Source organism: Cryptomeria japonica, chromosome 5 (genome assembly GCF_030272615.1).
Source record: "Cryptomeria japonica chromosome 5, Sugi_1.0, whole genome shotgun sequence".
Taxonomy (NCBI): domain Eukaryota; kingdom Viridiplantae; phylum Streptophyta; class Pinopsida; order Cupressales; family Cupressaceae; genus Cryptomeria; species Cryptomeria japonica.
Window position 1 is genome coordinate 744227883 of NC_081409.1, and position 23653 is coordinate 744251535.

Below are 23653 nucleotides of genomic sequence, written 5' to 3' on the forward strand. Positions count from 1 at the left end.
CACCTATAAGAATTATGGTTACTCCATTGAAGTAGAGTTTTTGGTAGGAGGATACCTCTCATAGTCTATTATATATCTTTAGTAGTAGATTTGGCTCTATGATGATTATCTTATCAATAGGGATGTATTTTATGTGTTTCATGTCTTCTTGATTCTTCAAATTTTGTTAATGATTGTCCCTACAATGGTCGCATAATTATTTGATTGGAGTCTTTAGCATTGAATGTATAGATGAGACACATATGTTAAATATATGAATTCTTGTTCGAGCTAGTGGTCCTTTCATTTTGGTTGTTTAATTTGCAGCTCATTTTGTGCACTTATAATGTAGAATTTTCTCATTGTTACAATTTTTTAAATCATATTAAAGGGTTTGTTTGAGGAAAAATATTTGGAGTGGTTTGTAATTAATGTAATGAGAATGTGCTTTTCATTATTCCACATTTTGTTCATTTTTATGAAATTAATTACAATCTCATGTAAATCTAGAATTACATTATGTTGATCCCTTTTTTTTTTTTTGTTGTTATCAAAATAATGCCTAGGTCAATTATTTGGAGCTCATCTAGAGTGGCATTGTTAGTAAGTCCCATTATTGACAACAATTCCAATTTATTCAAATATTTTTATTATGTTTTTCATGTTCATATCATTGCTAATGTCATCTTCCTCTTTGCTATTGGATTTCACTATAGTGGTGTGGATGATATGCCACCTGCATTATATTTTTTTGTATTCATTTGGTTCCACTTCATTATAATTGTATCTTTTGTTAAGAAAATGGTGTCTCAGTGTTACCTTTACATAAGGCTACTATTTATAATAAGTTTTCAATTGATCATGAATTGGTCCAAATTTTTTTCCAAAGATTTACATTGGGTATATGCATATGTTGTTAAATTTTTGTTGCAACATCACGTCTAGATTTCAATCTATTAAAGTTTTCATTTTTAAAAATTGTGAACTAAAATTTTAAAGGCCTTAAAGAGGCTTTGAAATGGCCAAAACATGTCCATAACTATCATAGTAGTTATATATTTGTAGATAATATCATGATCTTTCTGACACTCTATATAGTTCATCATTCAGACACCTGAATCAAAAGTTATGGCCTCTAAAAGTTGGGTCTCCAAAAATGGTAATGTAAAAATGTATTGGACATGTGAATGACTTGTAAAAGATAGTTATGTGTTTTCATGTGTGTTTTGAAACATCATAGGGCATCTAGGATTGAATATAATATGGGTGTAACTTTATTGGGTGGTTTTAGCCCATAGTTTTGTCAGACAATTTGACAGTTTAATGTATCGTATCACCTATATATGACATGCATGAGATGAAGGTTGTGTGAAAAATTCTTTTAGCTATTGAGTTACCTCAAGATGTATGGTTGGTGATACTCATGAGAAAATTTATCCGCAAGTATATTATAATTGATTATTTATTTTTGAATAATAGATTTGGTGGATTTTCGATTGTGGGGTTTTTCTCCTAAAAGGGTTTTCCCCGTGTAAATCATCATGTCATGGCATGAATGCTATTGTGTTATTTTTGATTAATTTTTGTTTAAAAATTATAAATATCTAAAGAAGAAATGCATTACCCTCCTCTCAATATTAGTGTCGAAAGTTATTTTACAACATTAACTTCCTTACAAGTGGTACCAGAGCTTAATCGCCTTTGGTTTTTGTTTTTGTTTGTCAGATTTTTTGACCTAATCCAGATTCAAGTGTGAGCTTTTGTAGAAGATTTCTTTGGATCTTGCTGCAAAATTTTTAGATGGAAATTTAATTAGGAAGAATATAGGTGAATTAATTTTTTTAAATTAGTTTTGAGATGTGGAAGCTAAAGATGGAGAATCTGCTAATAGATCAATATTTGTTGGATGCTAATGATGTGAAAGTCTCAAGACATATATATCCTACTATGTTTGTTCACCATGATATTATGGACTCTAAAACCATGGGTCTAAATAAATTATGCTTGGTGGAATCTTTTCTAATCAATACCCATGAAGAGACCTTTGCAAAGAAGCTATGGAATAAACTTGGTGAGATGTATCAAGTCAAATCTTTATTGGCTCCAAATTTCTTGAGGAAGAAATTGTATTCCTTGAGAGTGGAAGAGGGTGTATGGATGACAAACCACATGGAAGAATTCAATATATTGGTGGCTCAATTGACATTTGTTGGTATCAAGATGGATGAGGAAGAGAAATGTTAGACCTTTCTTTTTTGTGTGTCTGACTCATGTGATTCTCTTGTTATGGCTAATGCTAGTACTTCTACTATTTTGAACTCTAAAGATGTGTTGGTTGCCTTGTTTGGTGAAGAAATATGGAGGAAAGCATCCATCATTTCCAAGGAATCCCTAACTATTTAGGTAAGATGTAAAAAAAAGATAAGAAGGATGAGAAGAGTGATAAATCAATGTCAAAGGGCAGATCTATATCTCCTAGAAAGTCTAGAGTCATGTTTTTGGAATTGTGGTCAATTTGGACACTTCAATAAGGACTGCAAAGAATAAAAGAAGAGGAAAAAAAGAAATTTGATTATGATTTTGAGTCCAAGAAGGAGGATGGTAATGCATTCATTGTAGGTTTAGCCACTAATGTAGGCAAAGATGCATGGTAATTGACTTAGGTGCATCTTTTCATATGACTTCTACGAGAGATTGGTTTTCTGAATATGAAGAATTTAAGAGAGGTAAGGTGTACTTGAGTGATGATTTTCATTTAGAAATTATTGGTCATGGTAATGTTAGAATCAGGTTTCTTGATGGTAGAATAAAAATGATTAGTGGTGCGTTGCATATCCCTAGACTAGCTTGAAATATATTATCTATGAGAAAACTAATAGATGCAAGTGTGTAGGTAGTCTTTTAGAATACAAGATGCAAAATAGTGAGAGGTGCTAAGGTGATTTCTAGAGATGTTATATTTGGCACAAATTGGATCCATAAAGTGTTGATTGTAATAATACTTCTTTGAAAACTAAAATTGTGAGTGAAAACACATGTTCAATGATGTGACAAATGAACTCTCTAATGTGTGACCAAAACAAATAATTTATTCTTATGAATAAATGTACTAGAAGACTCCATTTAAAATATCCCAATATCATTAACAAATGCATATTTGTCTTTATTACATATATACATATTTTGAAAAATAAAAATAAAAAAATACTAAATTGTAATACATTTAAGTTATTTAAAAATATTAAAATTTTAAAATTTAAAATATTAAATCTTGAACACTCTTTAATTTAACTGACGCAACTTTTGAACTAACTAATTATATTACAATTCACATTACTTGCCTAGTTCGTGACTACTGGACCACTTATTCTACAGGTATTGATTGCTATTGATTATACCCATCACATGTAATTCCATATTTTTACGAAGGTTTTGGAAATAGATTTTTAAGATTATAATTCACCAAATATTATTCATTTTCTTTTCCAAATAAAAATTAAGATTGGTAAAAACACTACACTCACCAACTATATCTTGAGAAACAAATAAAAAATATCAGCTGAATAAAGGCATAATAGAATTGGTCTTTAATTTTACACTCTGCATGAACATGAATTAAGTAGATGAATACTTAATTAGGGAAAATATTAATAATGAAAACAAAATCTTCACAAATTTGTTCAAAAATTTAATTTCATATGGCCCAAAACTCTAAAATAGGTTTCCCCCCCAAAAACAATTGTATACAATGTCAACATTTCAATGTAGCTGACTTGAACTGATATGCATAGTGGGAACAATAATCAATTTTATTTTTTTAATTAATGAGAGAAGTTGTATGTGGCTTGGACATTCCTAGGAAAATTTGCAACTTATTTAATAAAAATGATCATATGGAACCTTATCTTGTTGAGAAAGTTCATGGAACCTTAGCTAAGATATCCCTCTGCGACTTGATTCAAAATTCACCTTCATACCATGAGTAGATCCAATAAGCCTTACAAAGGTAGTTCCTCATCCTTCTTCTAAACCAAATGATATTGCATTCTCATAAGATGAATTACCTTCTATAGAGGCTAGAAGTAAAATTGATCCCCTTATGATCACTCTTTGTATTTATGAGCAATGAATAAGAGGTACCTTGATTGATAATGGGCCTATGTACTTAACATTTTTCATGTGGAATTTTTACATAACATAAATTGGGCTTATTATTCTATTCAACTTGATCCTCTTTGTGTTTGTGCCTTTGATAATGTTCCTAGAGAGTCACTTCATATAGTCATATTACCTATCATAGTAGAACCCATGACTATACCAACTCCTATTCATGTCATACCCAATGATCTCAATTTTAACCTTCTATTAGGTAGATCATGGATTCATTCTATGAGAGGAGACCCTTCCACACTTCATCACACAATCACATTCATATATAATAATGCAATACATATATTTCATGCCAATCCTACTCCTTTCGATATAGGTCAAGATGAAGTAGGATGCATATCTCCCTCTAATATTATGATTCCTTCAATGACACAATCTGCTATCAAGGATGCTTCAATAAAATAATTTGGGATATAAGGTCCCTCAATTTAAATATGACACCTTAAAATATTCTTGTGTTTTATTAATCCAAGTTTCTTCTATTCAAACTTATTCTTCCAACACATGTATTGATTATGATTGGGGCTCTTTAAACTCTTTAACTAAGAATGAAACCCCTCCTCTAGACATTTCAACACCTAGATCTAATTTTACACATGGATACAATGGACATATTTTAGGATGCATGTAACAAAGTTTTTAAGGTCATGAAAAATCACACTTTCCTAATGAAGATTTAGGTTTCCAACGTCTTCCTTATTTTACATCCTCTCCCCCATTGTCTAACTTCCATCCATATCTTCTCAAGTTTCATTACAACAAGATAATGTTTTGTCTAGACCTCTTAAAGGCAACTTGATTACTCTTCTTTTCCCTAAACAAAGAAGAAAACATAGGCAAGACCTTGAAAATCCTATATTTTATGTTTATCACCAACTCCTTATTCATTCCACTAATGAATGTCAAACTTTACATAATTAAATTTAACAATTCATCGATTCTAGTACCATTCAAGTAAGAGGTGACAATGAGTGTCATCTTTGTCATCACCATGTTCTAAATAACATCTAAGTTCATATTATGTTGTTCCTCACTATGTGACATTTATAGCTTACTTATTGAGGGCTAATTGTCATTCATGGTAGAATCATACTCAATGAGAAACATAATAGCTTATTTATTCTTGTCTTCACACTTGGGGGCAAGAATAGTTTACTTATGTTGAGTTGCATCTTTCATACATTGATGTCATTTCTAGAAAAAAATTTATCCTTCATGCAAGTATATGTATGTCCCTTGGTTAGCTCCTATTCCTTGTTTGAAATGGTATGTATATTATGAAGAATCTCTCCTTACTAATAGAAACAGTGCAATCCTTCACTAAGAATCCACTTTTCCTAGCAATAGGGAAGGTGTGAATTCTTGGTATCCTTCCCTCATGAAAATGTAATATTTATTAAAGGTCTCCTCTATTTTTGGAGGTAGATATCTTCAAATAAAGATCCCCTTCTCCTTGTATCCCTCAAAAAGATCGCTTTACACTTGTTGCAAGATACTTATTTAACAAATATCTCTTCTTTTTCCTTAAGAGTTATGCCTCTTTACCTAGGATTGTATTGACATTTTTGTTTAGAGAATATTTCCTTGGTGATAAAAGCATGTATATTTGTTCCTTATTCTTTGAACCTTAAGATATCAACATAGCGCTATGTTCACATCTTAAGTGGGGACATATATGCGGCCTATTTATTCAATTTTGCTGATTTCCTTACAAAAATATGTTGATTGGCTATGCTTTTGCATCTTATTTTGAGACGAGACAATTAGGACTCTCTTTTTTTAACCATATTTAGGACAAGTCGACCAATATCTCTTTTTTTGACCATATTTTAGAATGAGTCAACCAAGACTCTCCTTTTTCAATTTGGATCGAAATTTAGGATGGGTTGACTAGCATAGCACAATTTCTATTCCTTTCAACTATCCTTTCCTTTTTCATGGATCGCCTAGCATTACATAATTTACTAGCTCATGGAATCCCTATTCCTTTCTCTATCTCCTAAAAACCCATAGCTAGAAAATATTATGGGTGGAGGGGGATGATCCTTGAGTGCAGACCCTTCCCCTATTTTTTGTCTAATCATGTAGATGAGGATAGAACTAATCATCCACCCTTTTCCCAAGGATATGTTAAATGACTCCCCTTTCCTTAGGAATGATCTTGAGAGCCCAATTGATCTTCTAGGTATCGATAGGGATGCTATAGTTGATTGGTTTAGGATTTCTCAATGGTTATTTTTGGAAATGAATCTTGTTAATGTCAATATCATGTCTATTAAAAGTAAGATGACCACATTGGAGTACCGGGGTGGTTAGGTTGCCTTTGGGGCTCATGTTGACAATGTGATTTCTAATGAGGAGAAAACCCAAATGCTCTTTATCTTCTAAAACATTGGCAATGATGTCACTCTCTTAAAAACTGACTATGAAGACAAGCTGGGGTTTCTTGAAGCTAACATGAAGCGAATTGATGATAACCTTAATAATTTGGTTAACATGAGTTATTGTACAATTCAAACCAGTGCAAAAGGGATCAAAACACTTGTGAATTATTGGCAAAATGTGTAGGCATTGAGATATTGGGGCAATATTATTTTTGATCTAGACTTGGCAAAGAAGGGTAAGCTAGCTAAGGATGATAATGGCGGTCCATTAGTGAGGACCTGTGGACATCTCAAGAAGACTAGGGAGCAAGTGAAGTTTGAATTATAAGATTTTATGAACTTGGCTATGAATCTGGATTAGATGGACGCTGAGGTTGCTAAAGCCCTAAAGAATCTCTATTAGGTTTTATGTTCTCTTTTGTTGGCTTGTTGTTTTAGGGGTTTTTCTTTTGTTATTTTTTGTTGTTTTTGAACTATTAGTTCGCTACATGTTTATTTGTCTATAGCTCTTTTTACTCAGGGTTTTGGGGTCCCTTCAAAACTTTTTTTTTCTTGGATAAAAAAATACAAGAAAATAAGACTTATTGATATATAACTATGTCAACACATTTTATTGAGATAAACTTAAACTAAAATAAAAATTAACATAGATATACAAATTTTCACCATCACATGCATACACAATATTATAGGTTATGCATCTATATTTTTTTTTAAATATTATATTATAGAACTTATAATTTATAATAAATGCAAATTATAAAACAAATGTTTGCTACCTATTAATCAAGAAAAATAATTAATTCAGAAATTTTTCTAAATTTTAACTAGGAAAAAATGTAGAACATTTTTTTGAGAATCAAAACCATAAAAAAACCATTGTCTCCAAATTCACACGATGATTCTAATATATCCCGAAAAGAGTAAAGTAAATAATTACACTTAAAGTTTGATTTTGTTAATCAAACTTTATTTTTATAATAAAAAGTATCCATTAAAAACTACCTTTAAAATATAACTTTTATTATAAACAAAATTATATACAAATTAGATATATCTAACTATAATCATCCAAAACCTCCCTTTAATGCCACACATCTTCCTAAACATTATTATTATATTTTACAATGAAGTATTAAACTATAAAAATCAAATTCAAAAGGTTGTCTTACATGTCTCCAAGTATACATGACGAAACTCTTCTCTTCTAAGATATAATGTGAAGAGTAAAGTAAATAATCATGGCCGTGACTACACTCAAGTCAAGATACATAAAGATTTCACCAGGCCGATATTTACTCGGCCCCATAAAAAATACATAAACGAATTTCAAAAGCGGCGTGCAAACATAAATAGGTGGGATGATTGCAAGAATGATCTCTCTTCTCCAGAGCGATTTATACGCTGAGAAAGCTTCCATATGTGCACCTCTCAAATTATCATAATTACTGGGCATTATAACGATAATGGTGGCACTCACGAATGCTGCTGTTGTCCACAAGATTGAGACTGTCAATGTCACTATAGATATATGGGACATCACCGAAGTTTTTCCGAAACAACACTCTCCCATTAGTTGTCGAACTAACCACACCACAACCACTGTAAAGGAAGTGGTGAAGGCCGCGGTGTCAGAGAATATGAGAAATCTGAAAAGTTTACGAAATGCCATCTTGGCAGCTCCATAGTGTATACTCCCTCTGTCATCCTCAATTCCCCCCGGGATTTGAAACATGGCCGCAAATGTGACTGTGGCAATCAGCGATGCCACAACCATGTGTGTATTCACAATATCTTTGTCTCCCCCTTGCTTTGACTCATTGCTTGGATCAGAAATTGTATTAGATTTTGGCTTGAAAATCAATCGAGTAGCTCCTGCACTTTCCAGTATCTGCTGGATGATGGCACAATTGGGGTTGTCTTTAGCTGCTGTAGATGCTATGTGAAGTGCACTCATGTCTTCGTTGTTCAAGGCTTTCAAGTACACACCGGCAAATGAGACAAGGTATTCTACCAGCTGTATCCATCACAAAATCATGTTATGTTTAATCTCCGACCATTCAGATAGGCCTTGTCGAAAACCCTAAAGTTCAAACAAACTTATAAGTGACCATAGTTATTATATTTTTGTATTCAACTCTAAACTTGTGCCTCATGAAGCCACACAACTCTACAAACGAATTATGATACATAAGCAATGCATGGAGCAGAACACACAATCAACAAACTTTATTGCGCATCATCAAACTTTCAATTTGTTTCCACCTTTGTAGAACTTATTTACAGGTATCTATATTAATAATCAATAATCGTACACTACAAATGGATGAAATGTATTATTCAAACTTTTTTAGATGAAGATAACCTTTTTCTAATGTTAAGCTTACTCTTATCTAATATAATGTGTACAATTTAGTATAAATTGATTTATATTAAATTAACTAAAATTGTAAAAGTAATAATTGGACAATTAAATATTTGAATTAAAGTATGCAGTTATAGAAATGAAGATTTTGAATATATTATGAAAATTTGTATGTTTTCTGATTATGAATAGATATTTGCTATTCGTATTCGATTTGGAATCAAGTAATCTATAGAATTTGTGAAAAGTTGAAACTATGGCTTTTGGATTATTTTTACACATTTCAATATGATATGTAGCTCATTGATTGTATATAGTATAGTGCATGCTACTTTTTATCATTTATCTTATTCTCTATGCTTGAGCAAATGCCAAGGAGAAGTGGTGCATAGAAATACCTACTTAATGTTGCCAAATAACAAAGAAATCTTGTTCTCCTATGCCAAATTCCTCAAGAGGATTAAATTTATAATCATGAAAATAATCAAGCAGAAAAATCTTAAGATAGACAAATTTAATCTAAAATGATGTGAAGTGGAATTAGGTTCTTCAATTAATATACATATAGGATACTATAATTTCTTTAAAAGTGGCTATTATTCACTACTTTCTTAATATAATAAATGATAAAAAGAATGTAGCTGAATGTCTTTAAATAGAAGCATATAGCAATAGATGTCATAAAATCTCATCTAGTTAGTTTAGAATAGCTACTAAAATAGGTGGCCACTTACTAAATTTGAAACTAATTTAAAAAAATTAGTATTCAAATCTATGGGTGTAAAATTTATACAAAATCTATTAGAGTGACTAGAGACAAAAAGAATTTAGCATCAATATGGAGGTGGAATATAAGGGAATACATGCATGTATAGGCATAATTAATGGATAATCAAAATGATTTATTAAAAAAAATGTCTATATGGATAAGGTGAAGTTAAAATTTTTGGCATTGTGTATAAATGGGGGCAAGTAGTGGCATGAGGGAGTGAGCCTAATTTCTTGGAAATGTGAGTCAACAAAGAAGGCACTTCATACCATATGAAGAAATCATTAGTTTGAGTTCCCAAGTTAGCCAGAAGGTTTGCAAGCTTATTTCCTTCCCTAAACACATGTGTAATCATACAATTTTGAAATGAAATGTTCTGGTTACAAGGATCAACTATTAAGTTGTTAGTCTTTCAACTAGGCTTTTCCCTATCTTTCATGAGGTAGATCACGTTCAATGAGTCACCTTTGATAATGATGTTTTCAAGCTCTTGATTTTTTATAGTAAGGATGACATAAAAAGCTGCATCCACCCTAACAAAATCTGATGTTTACTCCCCAAATTCAATGACATGTAAAAATTATCATCCCTTCATGGTCCCACATGAACCCATTGCCTCCCACCTATCTCAAATTGTCATGAGAAGAACCATCAAAATACAATTTTAACCAATGAGAAATAGGGAAAAGTTTGTACTATTTGTTAAAACTTAAGCTTGAATATATATAAAGTTAGTGGTAGATCATTTCAAATCATAGAAAACTAAAGGTACATGTAACTGATAAAATCAATTACCATATATTATTACATAAGTGATTCTTTGGGGTTAAAATTTAATTATATAAGGAAACTTTTGTTCTGATGGGAAACAATGATAAGAGAACAAAGAAACAAAATGAGTATTTAATTTGTGTGAAAGATATTTTGGAAGACAAGTTGGATAAAATTTAAAAGGAAAATTTGATGGAAAATAGTCTAGGAATAATCCAAAACCAGCAACAAACAAAACTCACAAAAAGACCAACAAAACCAAATATTATAGTGATTTTATTGATTCAAGAAAAAAATAAAAAATCTAAATAAATGAAATCCGTAGCATCTAAATTTCATATGACCATAATTATCATCCCCCCATTTTCTTCTAATACCACACAACTTGCTTAAGTTTTAGCTCTACAAATTTTACCATCTCTTCCATTGTCCCAAAATGAATTTTACCATTAATACTGCACAACATCTTAAGTCCCTCATTCTCCCACACTTTCTAAGTTTCTTTTCTTTTGTTTCATATCTAGTAGAATCCCTCTTTAAATTCTATTGTTATTTATTCCTTAAGGTCTACTCTTTACCTTCCCATGTTGATATTTATCTCATTTAAATTGCTTTTCAATACTAAAAATAATTATAATGGAAAGAATGGGATATGAAGGAAAAGGTTTGAGAAAATATGGAAAAAGAATCATTGAGCCAATTAGACCATGAACGAAGCTAAATAATGAAGATCTTGGATAAGTTAAAGATGAAAGAAATAAAAATATCGCAGCCATTACATGTTCAAATAGGTCAACCGAACAAATGTAGTATATATAATGTCCTCATTGTCATAGGAAAGGACATATAAATGGAAACTTATTGAGATCTTCATCCTTGTACTAATTGTTGATTGAAGACCAATTCTAAGAATTTTTGTTGGACAAGAAATTGGAAGAAACAACCACCAAAAGATAGTATATAAATGGACTTTGGATGGATCATTGTATCAAATTGGCAAAATGTTGCAACTATATTGAAAATGTTGTACATACATAAATATTCCTAAATCAAACAAGACAATAATTAGTCAAGGTCAAATTATCCTATTAAATATATAATTTAATTTACAAAAAACTTACTATTATAAGGGCTGCTTCAATTCTATCAATGTGGTGGTGTTAGATATGAAGTTGGAACATTCATATATGTTATATTTGAAGTTAGAGAGCTCATAAATGTAGAATAATTACCATTGATTGCAAATAGCATTGTTGAATGGTTGTAGCATTGATTGCAAATAATATTTTTGAATCGAAGAAGTTGTAGCATTCTAGTCCCAAAAATCATCGATGAATGGTTCTAACATTAATTGTAGAGATCATTGCTAAACCCAAAATGCTATAATGTTGGTTACAAAGATCATTGATGTTGTAGTGTTAATTGTAGAGATTGTACATAAGATCTGATTGCTAAAGATCATTGTTGAAATTGATCATACAGCTCATTACTAAATCTAAAAATATAATTATTGCAAAGATCATTACTATCTTCCTTAGCTAGAACTCAAGCAAGCGTGGTCAGGCCGATTCACACACTACGCTGCCTCTTCACTAAATACTTGGGCCGATCATGCCCACGACCCTTCCCCCTCTGTTACGCCTACCTTTCTTTTAAAGAATTGCCATGGTTGTTTTCAGATTGAAACCCTATCGATTTTGTTTCGTTTAAGCCCAAATATTTTTTGAATGATTGTATGGAATTACCTTTGATTTGATATGTCGTTTTTTATTCTCTTGCTTGCTTAGAAACCTTCCGTTTTGGCTTCACGCCTTTTCAGTTCGAAAGCAAATTCATTTGAAGCCTCTTTGACCAATCCATTTGCGCATACCTGCTATAATTGAAATCAACGGTTCAGGCATTCTATCAAACAGTTTACATTCCACGTCTGTGCTTCCATATTTTGCATACGCATCTAACAAACCAAGAAATTATGGATACCGCACCCTGTTCCAAAGATCACATTTTGTATATGTGTCTACCAGGGCAGTCGGAATTTCGCACCTGACAAAATTTCTTAGCTTTATACTCTGATGGATGTTCAACCTAGTTTTAGCGCTCCCATTTTAGCTCGGGTTAAGACATCGGCAGGGAATTTGGCTTTACACCACCAATTGCATTTGCTTAAAGGTTTCTAAATCTTATCAAGAAATTCATTAGGTGCATAACATGCAATTATTGCAGTCCACGTTTTGCATACAGGTCCGCCAAAACTCCATTCTGGCACGGGCAGAGAGAACATTGGCGACCATGAGATGATATCTTTGAGGCATGTTGTCGAAAAGTTCACGGGCCTTGTTTTTTCTTCCATACCTGAATATATGCTTCAACATTTTGTATTTATTTCGGTCATGGCAGTTGCAACTACATCATCTGACATAATTCTTCTCTGTTTATGTCCGTTCTAGCCAGTCTTAAACTACACACTAAGTTACATATTAAGCTTAGAGGATTTTAGTCAATTCTGAGTGTTTAACACTTTTAAGTCTAGAAGTGTATTCTTAGTGTGACAACATACATTAAGCATTATATTAAGTCTAGAAAATGTCAGTCAACTCTGAGTGTTTAACACTTTTAAGCCTAGAAATATAAGCTTAGTGTGTGTGATTTAAGCCGTCTGCTTATTTGTAGCTTTCACTTTCGCACTAACATGGAGGATAAACACCAGCCTCTTACATTTTCTATTTTAATAATGCAGGAACTCGATTATTAAAGTGCATCATATCAATTGGCATAATTTCGAACAGTTCATATTGCAGATCTATGTTTCTACTTTTGCATATGAATCTACCAGACAGTTGTAGCTCCACATCTGGTAATAGAGTTATAAAATTTTAAGAGTTCTATTTGAGAATGGAACTTCTTGAGAGATGCCAGATAAAACCAAGACAAACTAAAACTGAAATGAATTAATTGGAAATATTTTTGGGTGGTGTTGAGGGTAAACTATATACATTTTCAAGGCAAATATACTCTATATTCTTTATTTGTATATGGGTTGTTAAGAAACCTATTTATTATAGGTGGTCTTTATAGTTAAGTTTTAATGTGTCATAAAATAAAGTTTATGAGGGATGCTAAATATATAAATTATATTTAGTAAATAATCACTATAATGATTTCATTATATAATAACAATTAATCATCTTGAATAGTAAATGTGATAAGCACATGGGTTGATGATATCATCATGTATAACTTTATCCCATCATAAGCAAATAAAGAACAATTATATGACACTCATTGGGTAGAAATGTTAGAAAATCTAGACTTTGTTGCATTTAACTACTTATTCTATTATATTAGTATGCCCTTGGAATAACATTTCTTGGATAAGAAAGTAACTAACATCCACCATACAATTTAGAAAGAGTCTATAGATAGGTAGTATTAGTGTACTATTTATCCACTAGTTCTAGATTATGTTATAGATGTGACTATATCTCTTATATTCATTTTATATTAATGTCTTTTAGTGGAGCATCTTCTATTTATCCACTTGTGACTTGGTCTTGAGAATTTTATGTAAATCATTATACTTCTTTTCTACATTAATATTTTTGGATCTAATAGAATAGTCACATGTAATTTTTATGTGTAATTTAGATTTTGTGGTTTGATTGGTCATCAAATTCTATGAGGTTTCCTTAGAATTTTCGATATTAGGGGTACTATTGTAGGAACAATGTAATAAGATGAGAATGTTAGTGTATCAAATTTATCTTTTATATTATTTAATCAGTAACTATCACCATTTATATGATTATGATGTGGTCACTCAATTGTTTGTCACTTTATGTATGTTGAAGTTCATCAATAATATAATCAAATAAAATAATGAAACAATTTTCTTGAAAAAACTAAAATAATATCTTTGTATCATAGAAAAATTGTGAGAAAAACAACCTAAAACAATCTGATGAATCACTAATGACCTCCTAAAATCCTTTGTTTAAATATGATTATTTAATTATTTACATATCTAATTTATGGAAATTTCATGTTTTAAATCCCTAAAATAGGGAAATTCCAACATTCTTGATATCTGTAACATAGATTGCCTGGCATATAAAGGAATGAACGATTTTCATTAAAACATGGATGAAAACCTACATAACAAATTGCCATCTTAAAAAACGTAGATAGTAAAGAGAGGAAAAGGAATGATTAAAAAGAGGAAAAACAGAGAGACGGAGAAAGCTAGCTAGGAAGATGTCAAACCTGGGGATCCACTCCATTTTTTGCTGCCAGATGTAATGTTGTGTTCTGAAAGCGATCACGGTCGCGGCTCACCAACTGGGCGCAGTTTTTAGGCGATTTATTTAATATTAGATTGCGCACAATCTCGAATTGATTGTATTCCACGGCAAAGTGCAGTACAGACTTATGATCCGAACTCCGGATTTCGATACAGTCTGGCCATCTTGACATAAAGACATCGATTATGTCCCAAGAGCCCTTCATCGCCGCTACATGAATTGCGCACCATCCACACTCATCCTCCCTCGTCATTAAGTCATTATTCCATGCCGGAGAATTGAGCATTATCTCTACAATCTCAAGATTTCCTCCAAGCACGGCTACATGCAGATATGAGGTTGCCCTTGTAATTTCAATATGATTGAAGAAAAGACGGTGTAAACTGCGCATGATGGAATTATCAAGAATGACCTTCGCTACATCTGCCTCACATTCACTATACTTAAAATCAACACATTTCATGTAATCTGCAAGTATACCATTTAATTCAATTTGTACAAACAACGTGTAAATTTACCTGTATATGTATCCCATTCAAGTAAAATAACTAGAATATAACGGAGTGGAACTAGACGGGGTTTCATGGGTTTGCCAATTATCACCCTCACTATATCTGCCTCATATTAAAATTACCTAAAGTCAGTAAACTGGAGCCAATCTGCAAACATAATATTTAGTTCAAATTGAATAAGTGATGTGCAAAATTACCTGGATATTCCCTATAAGCTGCCGTTCCAAGAGATCTCTCCGTTTCGCTCGTATCGTCATATTCCTTGGCTTCACATAAAAGCTCAACTGTTTCAATGTGGCCATACTTGGAAGCTATTATTAGAGCTGTATCTCCAAACTTATTGTAATGGTAGGCAGAAATTCTTTTGTAGTGAAGAAGATTTCTGACTAGCTCTGGATTAACGCATTTAGCAGCTTCGTGGAGTGGTGTATTGTCATCCTTGTTTTTCACTCCAGCCAAAGAGGGTTTTACGTGAAGCATCCACTGAACAATAGGCAGATGACCTTCCCTTGCAGCAATATGCAGAGGGGTGTCTCCTTGGAAAGTAACATCAAGCAGAACATTTGAGTTATGCCTATGTAACCTTTGGATATAAGCGAGATCACCAGTTTCCAAAGCAAGGAAGAGTTCCTTATTCATCCTATTCTGGTTTCTCTTGCTTGCATATAATTCAATTCCCACAAAAAAATGATGAACTAGAGCAGAACAAAAGTTCTGTACAATACCGTGAAGAATGGAACAGCAAGGATTATATTTAATGAAGCAAAGTCAAAACACCATCCATTTCGGTCTAAACATGTCATCCCATTGAGGGTGGAAAAATATGTTCATAAGATACAATAAATTTCAAAATAATAGGTTGTGTCAATAGACTTTTGATCTACTGGTGAAGTTGAAAGATTCTAAATGAACCTACCAGAAGATCAAGTCTTTCCTAAATACAGCTAAAAAATGAACCTACCATGAACCTACCAGAAGATCAAGTCTTCCTAAATACTGCTAGAAAATACAAGTAGTTCCTTTCATGTCTGTCACTGCCAAGAAAATGGGGAGAAATGCATTGCCTTGTTTTGCTAAGAAATTTCGTTTGTCTCTCTCAATTTGAAATTGTCAGCTCAATGTCCTTTTTAATGTCAAACACGACAAAGCATAAATGTCAAACACGACATTATCTGATCACACAAATGGTGTCCCCACACGGCATTAAGATTAAATATCATCTTTATGTGGGTCTGAGGTTTACCGAAGCGCTAGACTTGTTATCAAAGTTGAAAAACGTGAAAATTTAGTTTAAAAAATGTTTAAGTTTAACTATTTTTTAAAATATTGAAGGAAAATAAGGGATGTGTTGTGCATGTAACTTTTTTAAAGGTTATGTGGTGTAGTTTGTGAAATGTTTTTATTAGATAAAAGAGTCTTTACAAATGGTGAGTGAAGATAAATAAAAATAGAGTTAATTAAGGAGTTTTGAAACTAAATGTTAATAGAACATTGAGACATATAATCAATTTTTTTTTAGTTGGGCTTGCAAGAAACATCAACCTTACAATTTGTAAGAAGTTCATATATTCCATTTTTGCATTCCGTTGTGTAGAACTTTTTTGCATCAACGTTTTGAATCACACTCCATGATTCTTCATAAGATGATAGAGCTGCAGGAGAAAAGATGAACTTTTTCGTAAGAAGTTATAATTTGTTTTTAGAATTTGATGAAATTTTAAGTGGGTTTTTTAATTTCAACGTTTTATTATACAAACACATTTGTAAAGTGTAAGATAATATAATGAGTTTGAGGATGAGATAATATAATACATTTTTACTATATAATAGCCAGTTTGAAGATCTTTCCTATAGTTTCTTCTTTAAAAAGGACTTTCACTCTAGAAAATGGGGAATATGTTATTAGACTTGTCTTTTTATGGATGAATATTTAGAATCTATCTTAAATTTAGAAAGGACACCGTATAAATTTATATGATGCGCTTTTTTTTTAAATTGCTATATTTAATATTTTAATGGATGGTTTCTATGCATGGTTTGTAGAGTTCATTGGGTAGAAGGACTTTTGGGTTGGTGACTAAAATGATTGATAATTTCTAAGTGTTTGTTCCTACAATACCTTGATCGTGTTGGATAATGACAACAATAAAAGAATAAATCAAAGGTTACTTTTATCTTTTCTTTTGGAAAATTTTTATTTTCCTTTAGTGCTAATTTTCATTTTGTTTAAAGGAACAGAATAGTTTTCCTATGTTTGACGATGGTTTCTATATTCAAGATATTCTATATGTAGGAACATAAAAATTCTCCTCATAATTATCATAGTTCTTCTATTAATTAAATAGATATTATTATCTATTTAATTAATTCATTAATATCTTTCTATATTAATTCATTAAATTTCATATTCATTTAATTATTAAACGCTTTTCCATTTCAATCCATTTTCAATCACCAATCTTCACCATCTCACAAAATCGTCCTCTATTTATCCCCTTCCAACCTCACCAATCATGTCCACTCAACAAATCCATGACAAATACTTATCTTCATTTCATTCCTTTATCCCACATTTGTCTCAACATTGGGATCCACCCATGAGGAAATTTATAAAAGCCATGCTTCCACTCATTTCTAGTTTCTTTCTTCTTGAAGATTGGATATCGTAATGTTGATTTAGAAAGCCTTTTTAATCATTTTGATTATTTTAACCAATCAACCATCTCAATTCTCTATAGCCTCTTGTGCAAAAATGCTAAAAATTTGAGAGCATCAAAATGTGGAATGCAAGATCTTGGTATATAGGAGGGCAATGGAGTGAGATATCCATTGAATGCATTTTTTTTGCGCTTTTTACATTCCATTTCAATACAATTGTATTCATTAGGAAGAAAATCATTTACATAATGTTGGATTAACATTTTAAATCTTTGTCTTATGGTTGGGTAATATGATTCAAGATTTAGTTTTCATGTCCATCATCTTACACTATATACCTTGGTTGCCCTGAAGACAAAGTAATTGTAATTTGTAACAGCACTAGTTGTGAAAATTATAATTATTATATTTGAGAAATAGGAATATTTATACCTCTCCCTATGAATGGTGTTTGTTATTTTGTTCCTCCTTTTTATTTTTCCTCATTACTTATTCACAACTAAGTTGTGTTGAAATATTTAATTATTCTAGTTTTATTCTTTTGCTTACACAACACATGGTATCAATGCAATTATTTTTGCAATGACTATGTTAGGATTTGGTGTTGGTTTTGCAACATCAATTGGTGAAGGTTTTGAGTGCAAGGTTCAAGGTGGATAAATTTAATGGGAAGAATAATTTTGAGCTTTGAAACCTCAAGATGCATGATTTTTTAGTGGATCGAGGATTGCAAAAGGCATTGGTAAAAAATTCAAAGACACACAAATATGATTGATTAGGATGAAAGATTTGGATACAAGAGTTCTTAGAAAAATTTGGTTATGTTTGGCACATAAGGTTCTTTTCAATATTGTCAGAGAGGAAACAACAATAGGTTTATGGAGTACAATGGAGTGTCTTTACATGATAGAAATGAAGATGAAGAAAAGGAAGTCACATTCTTATGTTCATTGTCTGAATCTTGGAATCACTTAGTCAGTTCTATTAGCTTTAGCACAAGTGACACCCTTGAACTTGATTCTAGTGTGGGAGCTTTATTATCTAAAGAGGTTCCAATGAAGTCTAATATGAAAAACTCCACACCAAAATAAATTGTGGCTAGGAGTCATTCCACAAAAATGGGGAGGATTCAAGTGTTAGCATAGCATGTTTACTATTACATTCTTTACCTCTCATTTTATTTCATTAGTAGTTTTGATAATTTTGACTATTGTATAGTTTCTACAACTATATAATACTTCATATGTATCTTTGTTTTTTATTAAGATAAATGGGTTTTATAGGGACCTAAAACACAAATCCATCCAAAAAATAAATAGAGTTAACTAGAGTCTAACCAACCACTAAACAACAACAACAACAAACAGTACTGGGAACAAAACCCACCAGCTAAAACAAACTAAAATTAAGAGCTTTCATAAACTTAGGCTTTTTCTAGATCATTCTATTATTTATGTCCTAGAGTTCTTCCATGATGAACCTCGAACTACCTCTTTCCTAATTTTTTTCTCCTAGTCATGGTAGAGGGCCACGTGGAAGCCTGCACATCTTGTTTTTTCTTATCTAGGTAAATGTTTGAGGATAGGTCAAATTTGGTCAGATGAGCTTTATGCATGGCGATTTCCTCGTTCATTCTTTTGAGGCCTTCGACAATGTTATATGCATTGCCTCCTTACTAACCTCCACCAAACCCTGAAGTTTACCCTTTAACACCTAGATTTCATTCTCCATCTTGTCAATCCTAGCCACATGCTCTGTATTCATGACCTTAATATCTTCCACAATTTTTGGGACAACTTCAGGAGTTTATTAGCCTTATCTGGTACCGGATTCTAAGTGAAAGAATCAATAATATCCTTGATTCCTTGTTTAAGGAAATTAATCTCCCCAAAAACCCATCGAAAGCATTTTTCTTGATTAGAAAATGAATTTCCCAGGAGCTTATCAACATCCATTTCATCAAATTTAATCTCAATGAGGTCCGCATTAAGGGGAATATCAAGTTTAATTTCCTTCTCCCCTTTTTCTTGAATCTCCACCTTTTTTTCGATCTTTTCCTTTTCTAGATATTCTGGCCCAAATTTTGGGGCTACAATATAGGGGATTTCAACTTTTTTGCAGCCCATCTAGGATGATCTAAACTATTTCTATTTGTGCCATGAGTGGGCTTCTGCGAGGGATCCTCATCCTTTGAGGGCTTATATTCTGAATCATCTAAAACATGGATGTCATTCCAGTCCACAGAAATTTCACCCTCCACCTCACCAAACTCCATGTTTAAAACATCATGAACCTCCTGGCTAGCCAAGGATTTAGGGGTTTTGAAAACAAGGGAGGGTTTAACCTCGTGAGCCTTAGCATACTCCATAATCAGAGGGATTAACCCCTCATGCAAAACTAGGTTTTCCTCATTCTTAAAATGCTTATGAATGGAATGATCAAGAGAAGGAAGCAAATAAAACTGAATAGAAATTATTATATCATGCCTAAAATGATTCAAAATCATGAAATGATAGGTAACGATACTAGCATAGTGACCATCAAGGGTTATGTACCTCATGATAAACTCTACCATGTTCGCCCAAAGTTTCAAAAGATCTAATCAAATGTAGCCTCCATCCAGGTTCTTCTTCACTCTACTTCTTTCACTCTTTTTGTCATAGAAAACTTAGAAGGCTTCTTCTAAATTTTTCCTCTCCCTGTAGAGTTTCTTAACCTCCATGCTAAGCACAATAATCTCAGTAATGAAGGGTTCATTAATACTGATCTCTGCCCCATACATGCTTAGCACCCCATTATTCCATCTACTAGCAAACAAATATGTGAACGTGTGGTTGTGACCATGGAGTTTCCTAACAAAAGGCTCCATACCCCCATCGACGACTTCCCTCCAAACTTCCTCATTTTCTCATATGTATCTTTGTTGTTCTTCGATAATTATTAAATTTTCTACATCCTGGTTCATATTGTATTATAGATTGCAATGATTTTATCCTTGTACATGATGGGTAGAAGCACGATTCTGCTATAGAAAATTTTATGTTAAATGAACAATGGTAGACAACATGAATGGAGTACATAAGGCATAGAAGAGGAATTGAACCTGTAATAAAGGTGTCTAATTTGTTATGCTAGGTGTGATTAGACGTGAAAGGAATTTTTTGCACATGTTGATAGTTCTGATACTTAATATAAGTTCATATCCAATAGCCAACAAGATGAGAGGGGCGGGGGTGAATCATACAAACTTAATCATCCATAAAAACATCAGATTCAACCTCGGTAACACATATATTAGTTATATAACCAAAAACTATCAAACATGCAAACTCAAAAGCATATGAACAATATAAACCTCATAACACCAAATTTAACGTGGAAACCCAAATAGGGAAAAACCACTATGGGATTTCGGACCCACTAAGAAATATACTCTTCTAGAGTATGCTCGATTAAAAGCAAATCTTGTTAAAGATTAAAAACACATTGCTAGATGTGACTCAGTTAAGGGATTTCCCTCAGATCTGTTAGGATCTTCACTTTGTTAGAACTGACCTTGTCAAAGGATTTCAAACACTCAATCAGAATGTCACCTTGCTAGAGGATTTACATATAAGACTGTTAAGTCCACTCAGTTAAGAGATTTCCTTTCACTTTCACAAAATAACAGTAATAAAATCTATCTGCAACTTCACATCTAAAATGCTAAAGCAGATTCCTATTTGTTCAATACAATCTAGACATAGAACTAATCTTGTCTATCTGTTGGGCATCAATACTCTGTTATTCTAACAGGTCTTCAAGCTTCTATGCTTGGTAATCACTATGTAGCATCCCTGTGCATACACTTGCCCACATACATTGTTTATCAACAGTTTCCTATTTATAAACAATCTTCTAACCGCTTAATCTCCTTGATCACATTTCTCATGATCAATCATAGCCATCAGATCTTTAATCTTGTCCAGGTTCATCGTATCTTTCGATCTAAAAATGTTTTACCCCACCTTGGAACTTGCACATTCACCTTGAAACTTGTGTTAGGGTAATACGGTTCAATCTGAGCTGTAGATCTTCTTGCCCACTTTCCATTGCCTTAGATTCATTAACAAACTTCTTCCATGGCTTACCAATCATTGATCCACTCCAACTCATCAGCTTCTTTCATTAAATATCACATGTAAACATTTAATGCATTCTTTTATAGCTCGGTTACAACTCGGTGAATACTAAACTTCACTCTCTAGACATTTTGCCTTCATTAACCGATAGCAATAACTTTAGGGTTTACCGACTAGGTTCCTTAGGGTTTATCGACTAGGTTCTTTGCCTGATAACATAGTATAGTATTAACCTTTACATTTTACAACATATGTATGATGTTAAAACAATCTAAAACATCAAGATCTCATCATTGTCTGACTCAGTAGAGTTGCCCATTGAATAACTTATCCCCTTATTCATCATATTCTTTCCTGTGTCTTTACCGACTTCTTTATAATCTTTATATCATACTTCTCAAGATATGGCAACATCATACTGAATTAGAAAATCAATTTCTTAACATCAATGACAAAATAATAATATCAAGATAGTAAAACATCTTTAATCAGTTATGTCCATAATTATCAACAACCTTCTCAATATGCTTATTGAAATGTCAACAATCTTTCATTGTCTGTTATAATGTAATACTGCCAACACATGTACATGGAAATAGTATCCCCGAAGAGAAGTTACCCATCATAGAGGGAAAACTAGATTTTGTATCTTTTATGAGGTGTCCACATTGGAAATTTTGAGAAACACTAATTATTAAATGAGAAAGGATTGGATATTGATTGCTTCTTGATCTCAAACAAATTAGTATTGATACTTTCAAAGGCTATCATGTCATTTGAAGGATACAAGCAAATATTTTATGTAGGCATATTTAAAGTGAAAAGTGAAAGAAAACATGGTTCAAAGGAGAAACTCATAAAAAATAGCTTTGAGATTATGTTATCATTCATTCAATTTATAAAAATATACATATTAAATTTTATGTCGACTATTGATCAGAGCTAGCTATAGCATTTATATCAGACAATTGTATTAAGCTTTGCGAGAACAACATGGGTGGCCTAATATAGCATTGTGTAGCTATAGATTGTGCTTGGTCAATTAGGGGTGGACCTATGGTTTGTGTGCCAACATACTGGCCATAATTAATTTATTTTAACATCCCCCATTACTTTATTATATAGATCTTTGAATCCCCCCATAATCTAGAAAAGAAGTGTTGTAACATAAGGACTTATTAGTTACTCGTTTACAATTAATTATCAAATTTTGTCCTTCATATAACTAGGGTTTAGCGTGTTGCTTCATTTTACTAACTTCCCCTCATCATAATAACCTTGGGCTTTTGCACCTTACCCCTAACCACTACAATTCTAAAGTTCTAGATAACCATAAACTCTATAAAGTTCTAGATAACCATAAACTCTAAACAAAAATGGTTTCAACTAACCATGAACCTCACATACAAGTGGTTTTGGCTAACTATGAACCCAACACACAAGTAATTTTGGATTACCACGAACGTATCACACAAGTGGTTTTGGATGACCATGAACCATCATGATGGGGAAACTAATTAAAAAAATCATCACTTTAGGCTTTATTTGTGAAATTGTATGCTTGTCCTTCTATACCTACATTAAAATTGATTATTGAGTCCATACAAAAAGGAATACATCTAATAA

General features: G+C 32.2%; 1 protein-coding gene across 1 annotated transcript; it reads right to left on the minus strand.

The window, feature by feature from the left end:
• Positions 1-7740: 7740 nt before the first annotated feature.
• On the minus strand, positions 7741-16020 carry LOC131064074 (ankyrin repeat-containing protein At5g02620-like). Its single transcript, XM_059220942.1, has 4 exons — positions 15446-16020; positions 15255-15350; positions 14699-15159; positions 7741-8550 (listed from the first exon to the last, which is right to left on the minus strand). The coding sequence occupies exons 1-4, from the start codon at positions 15885-15887 to the stop codon at positions 7741-7743; spliced, it is 1809 nt and encodes a 602-aa protein (XP_059076925.1). The 5' UTR covers positions 15888-16020.
• Positions 16021-23653: the final 7633 nt, after the last annotated feature.

Excerpts from the sequence above, each read along its gene's own strand:
- LOC131064074 (XM_059220942.1), bottom strand. The coding sequence starts at position 15,887 with ATGAATAAGGAACTCTTCCTTGCTTTGGAAACTGGTGATCTCGCTTAT. Across the intron at positions 15,351-15,445 it reads AGCTTATAGGGAATATCCAG|ATATAGTGAGGGTGATAATT; the intron begins GTAATTTTGCAC and ends AATATGAGGCAG. Across the intron at positions 15,160-15,254 it reads TGAATGGGATACATATACAG|ATGTAGCGAAGGTCATTCTT; the intron begins GTAAATTTACAC and ends AATGTGAGGCAG.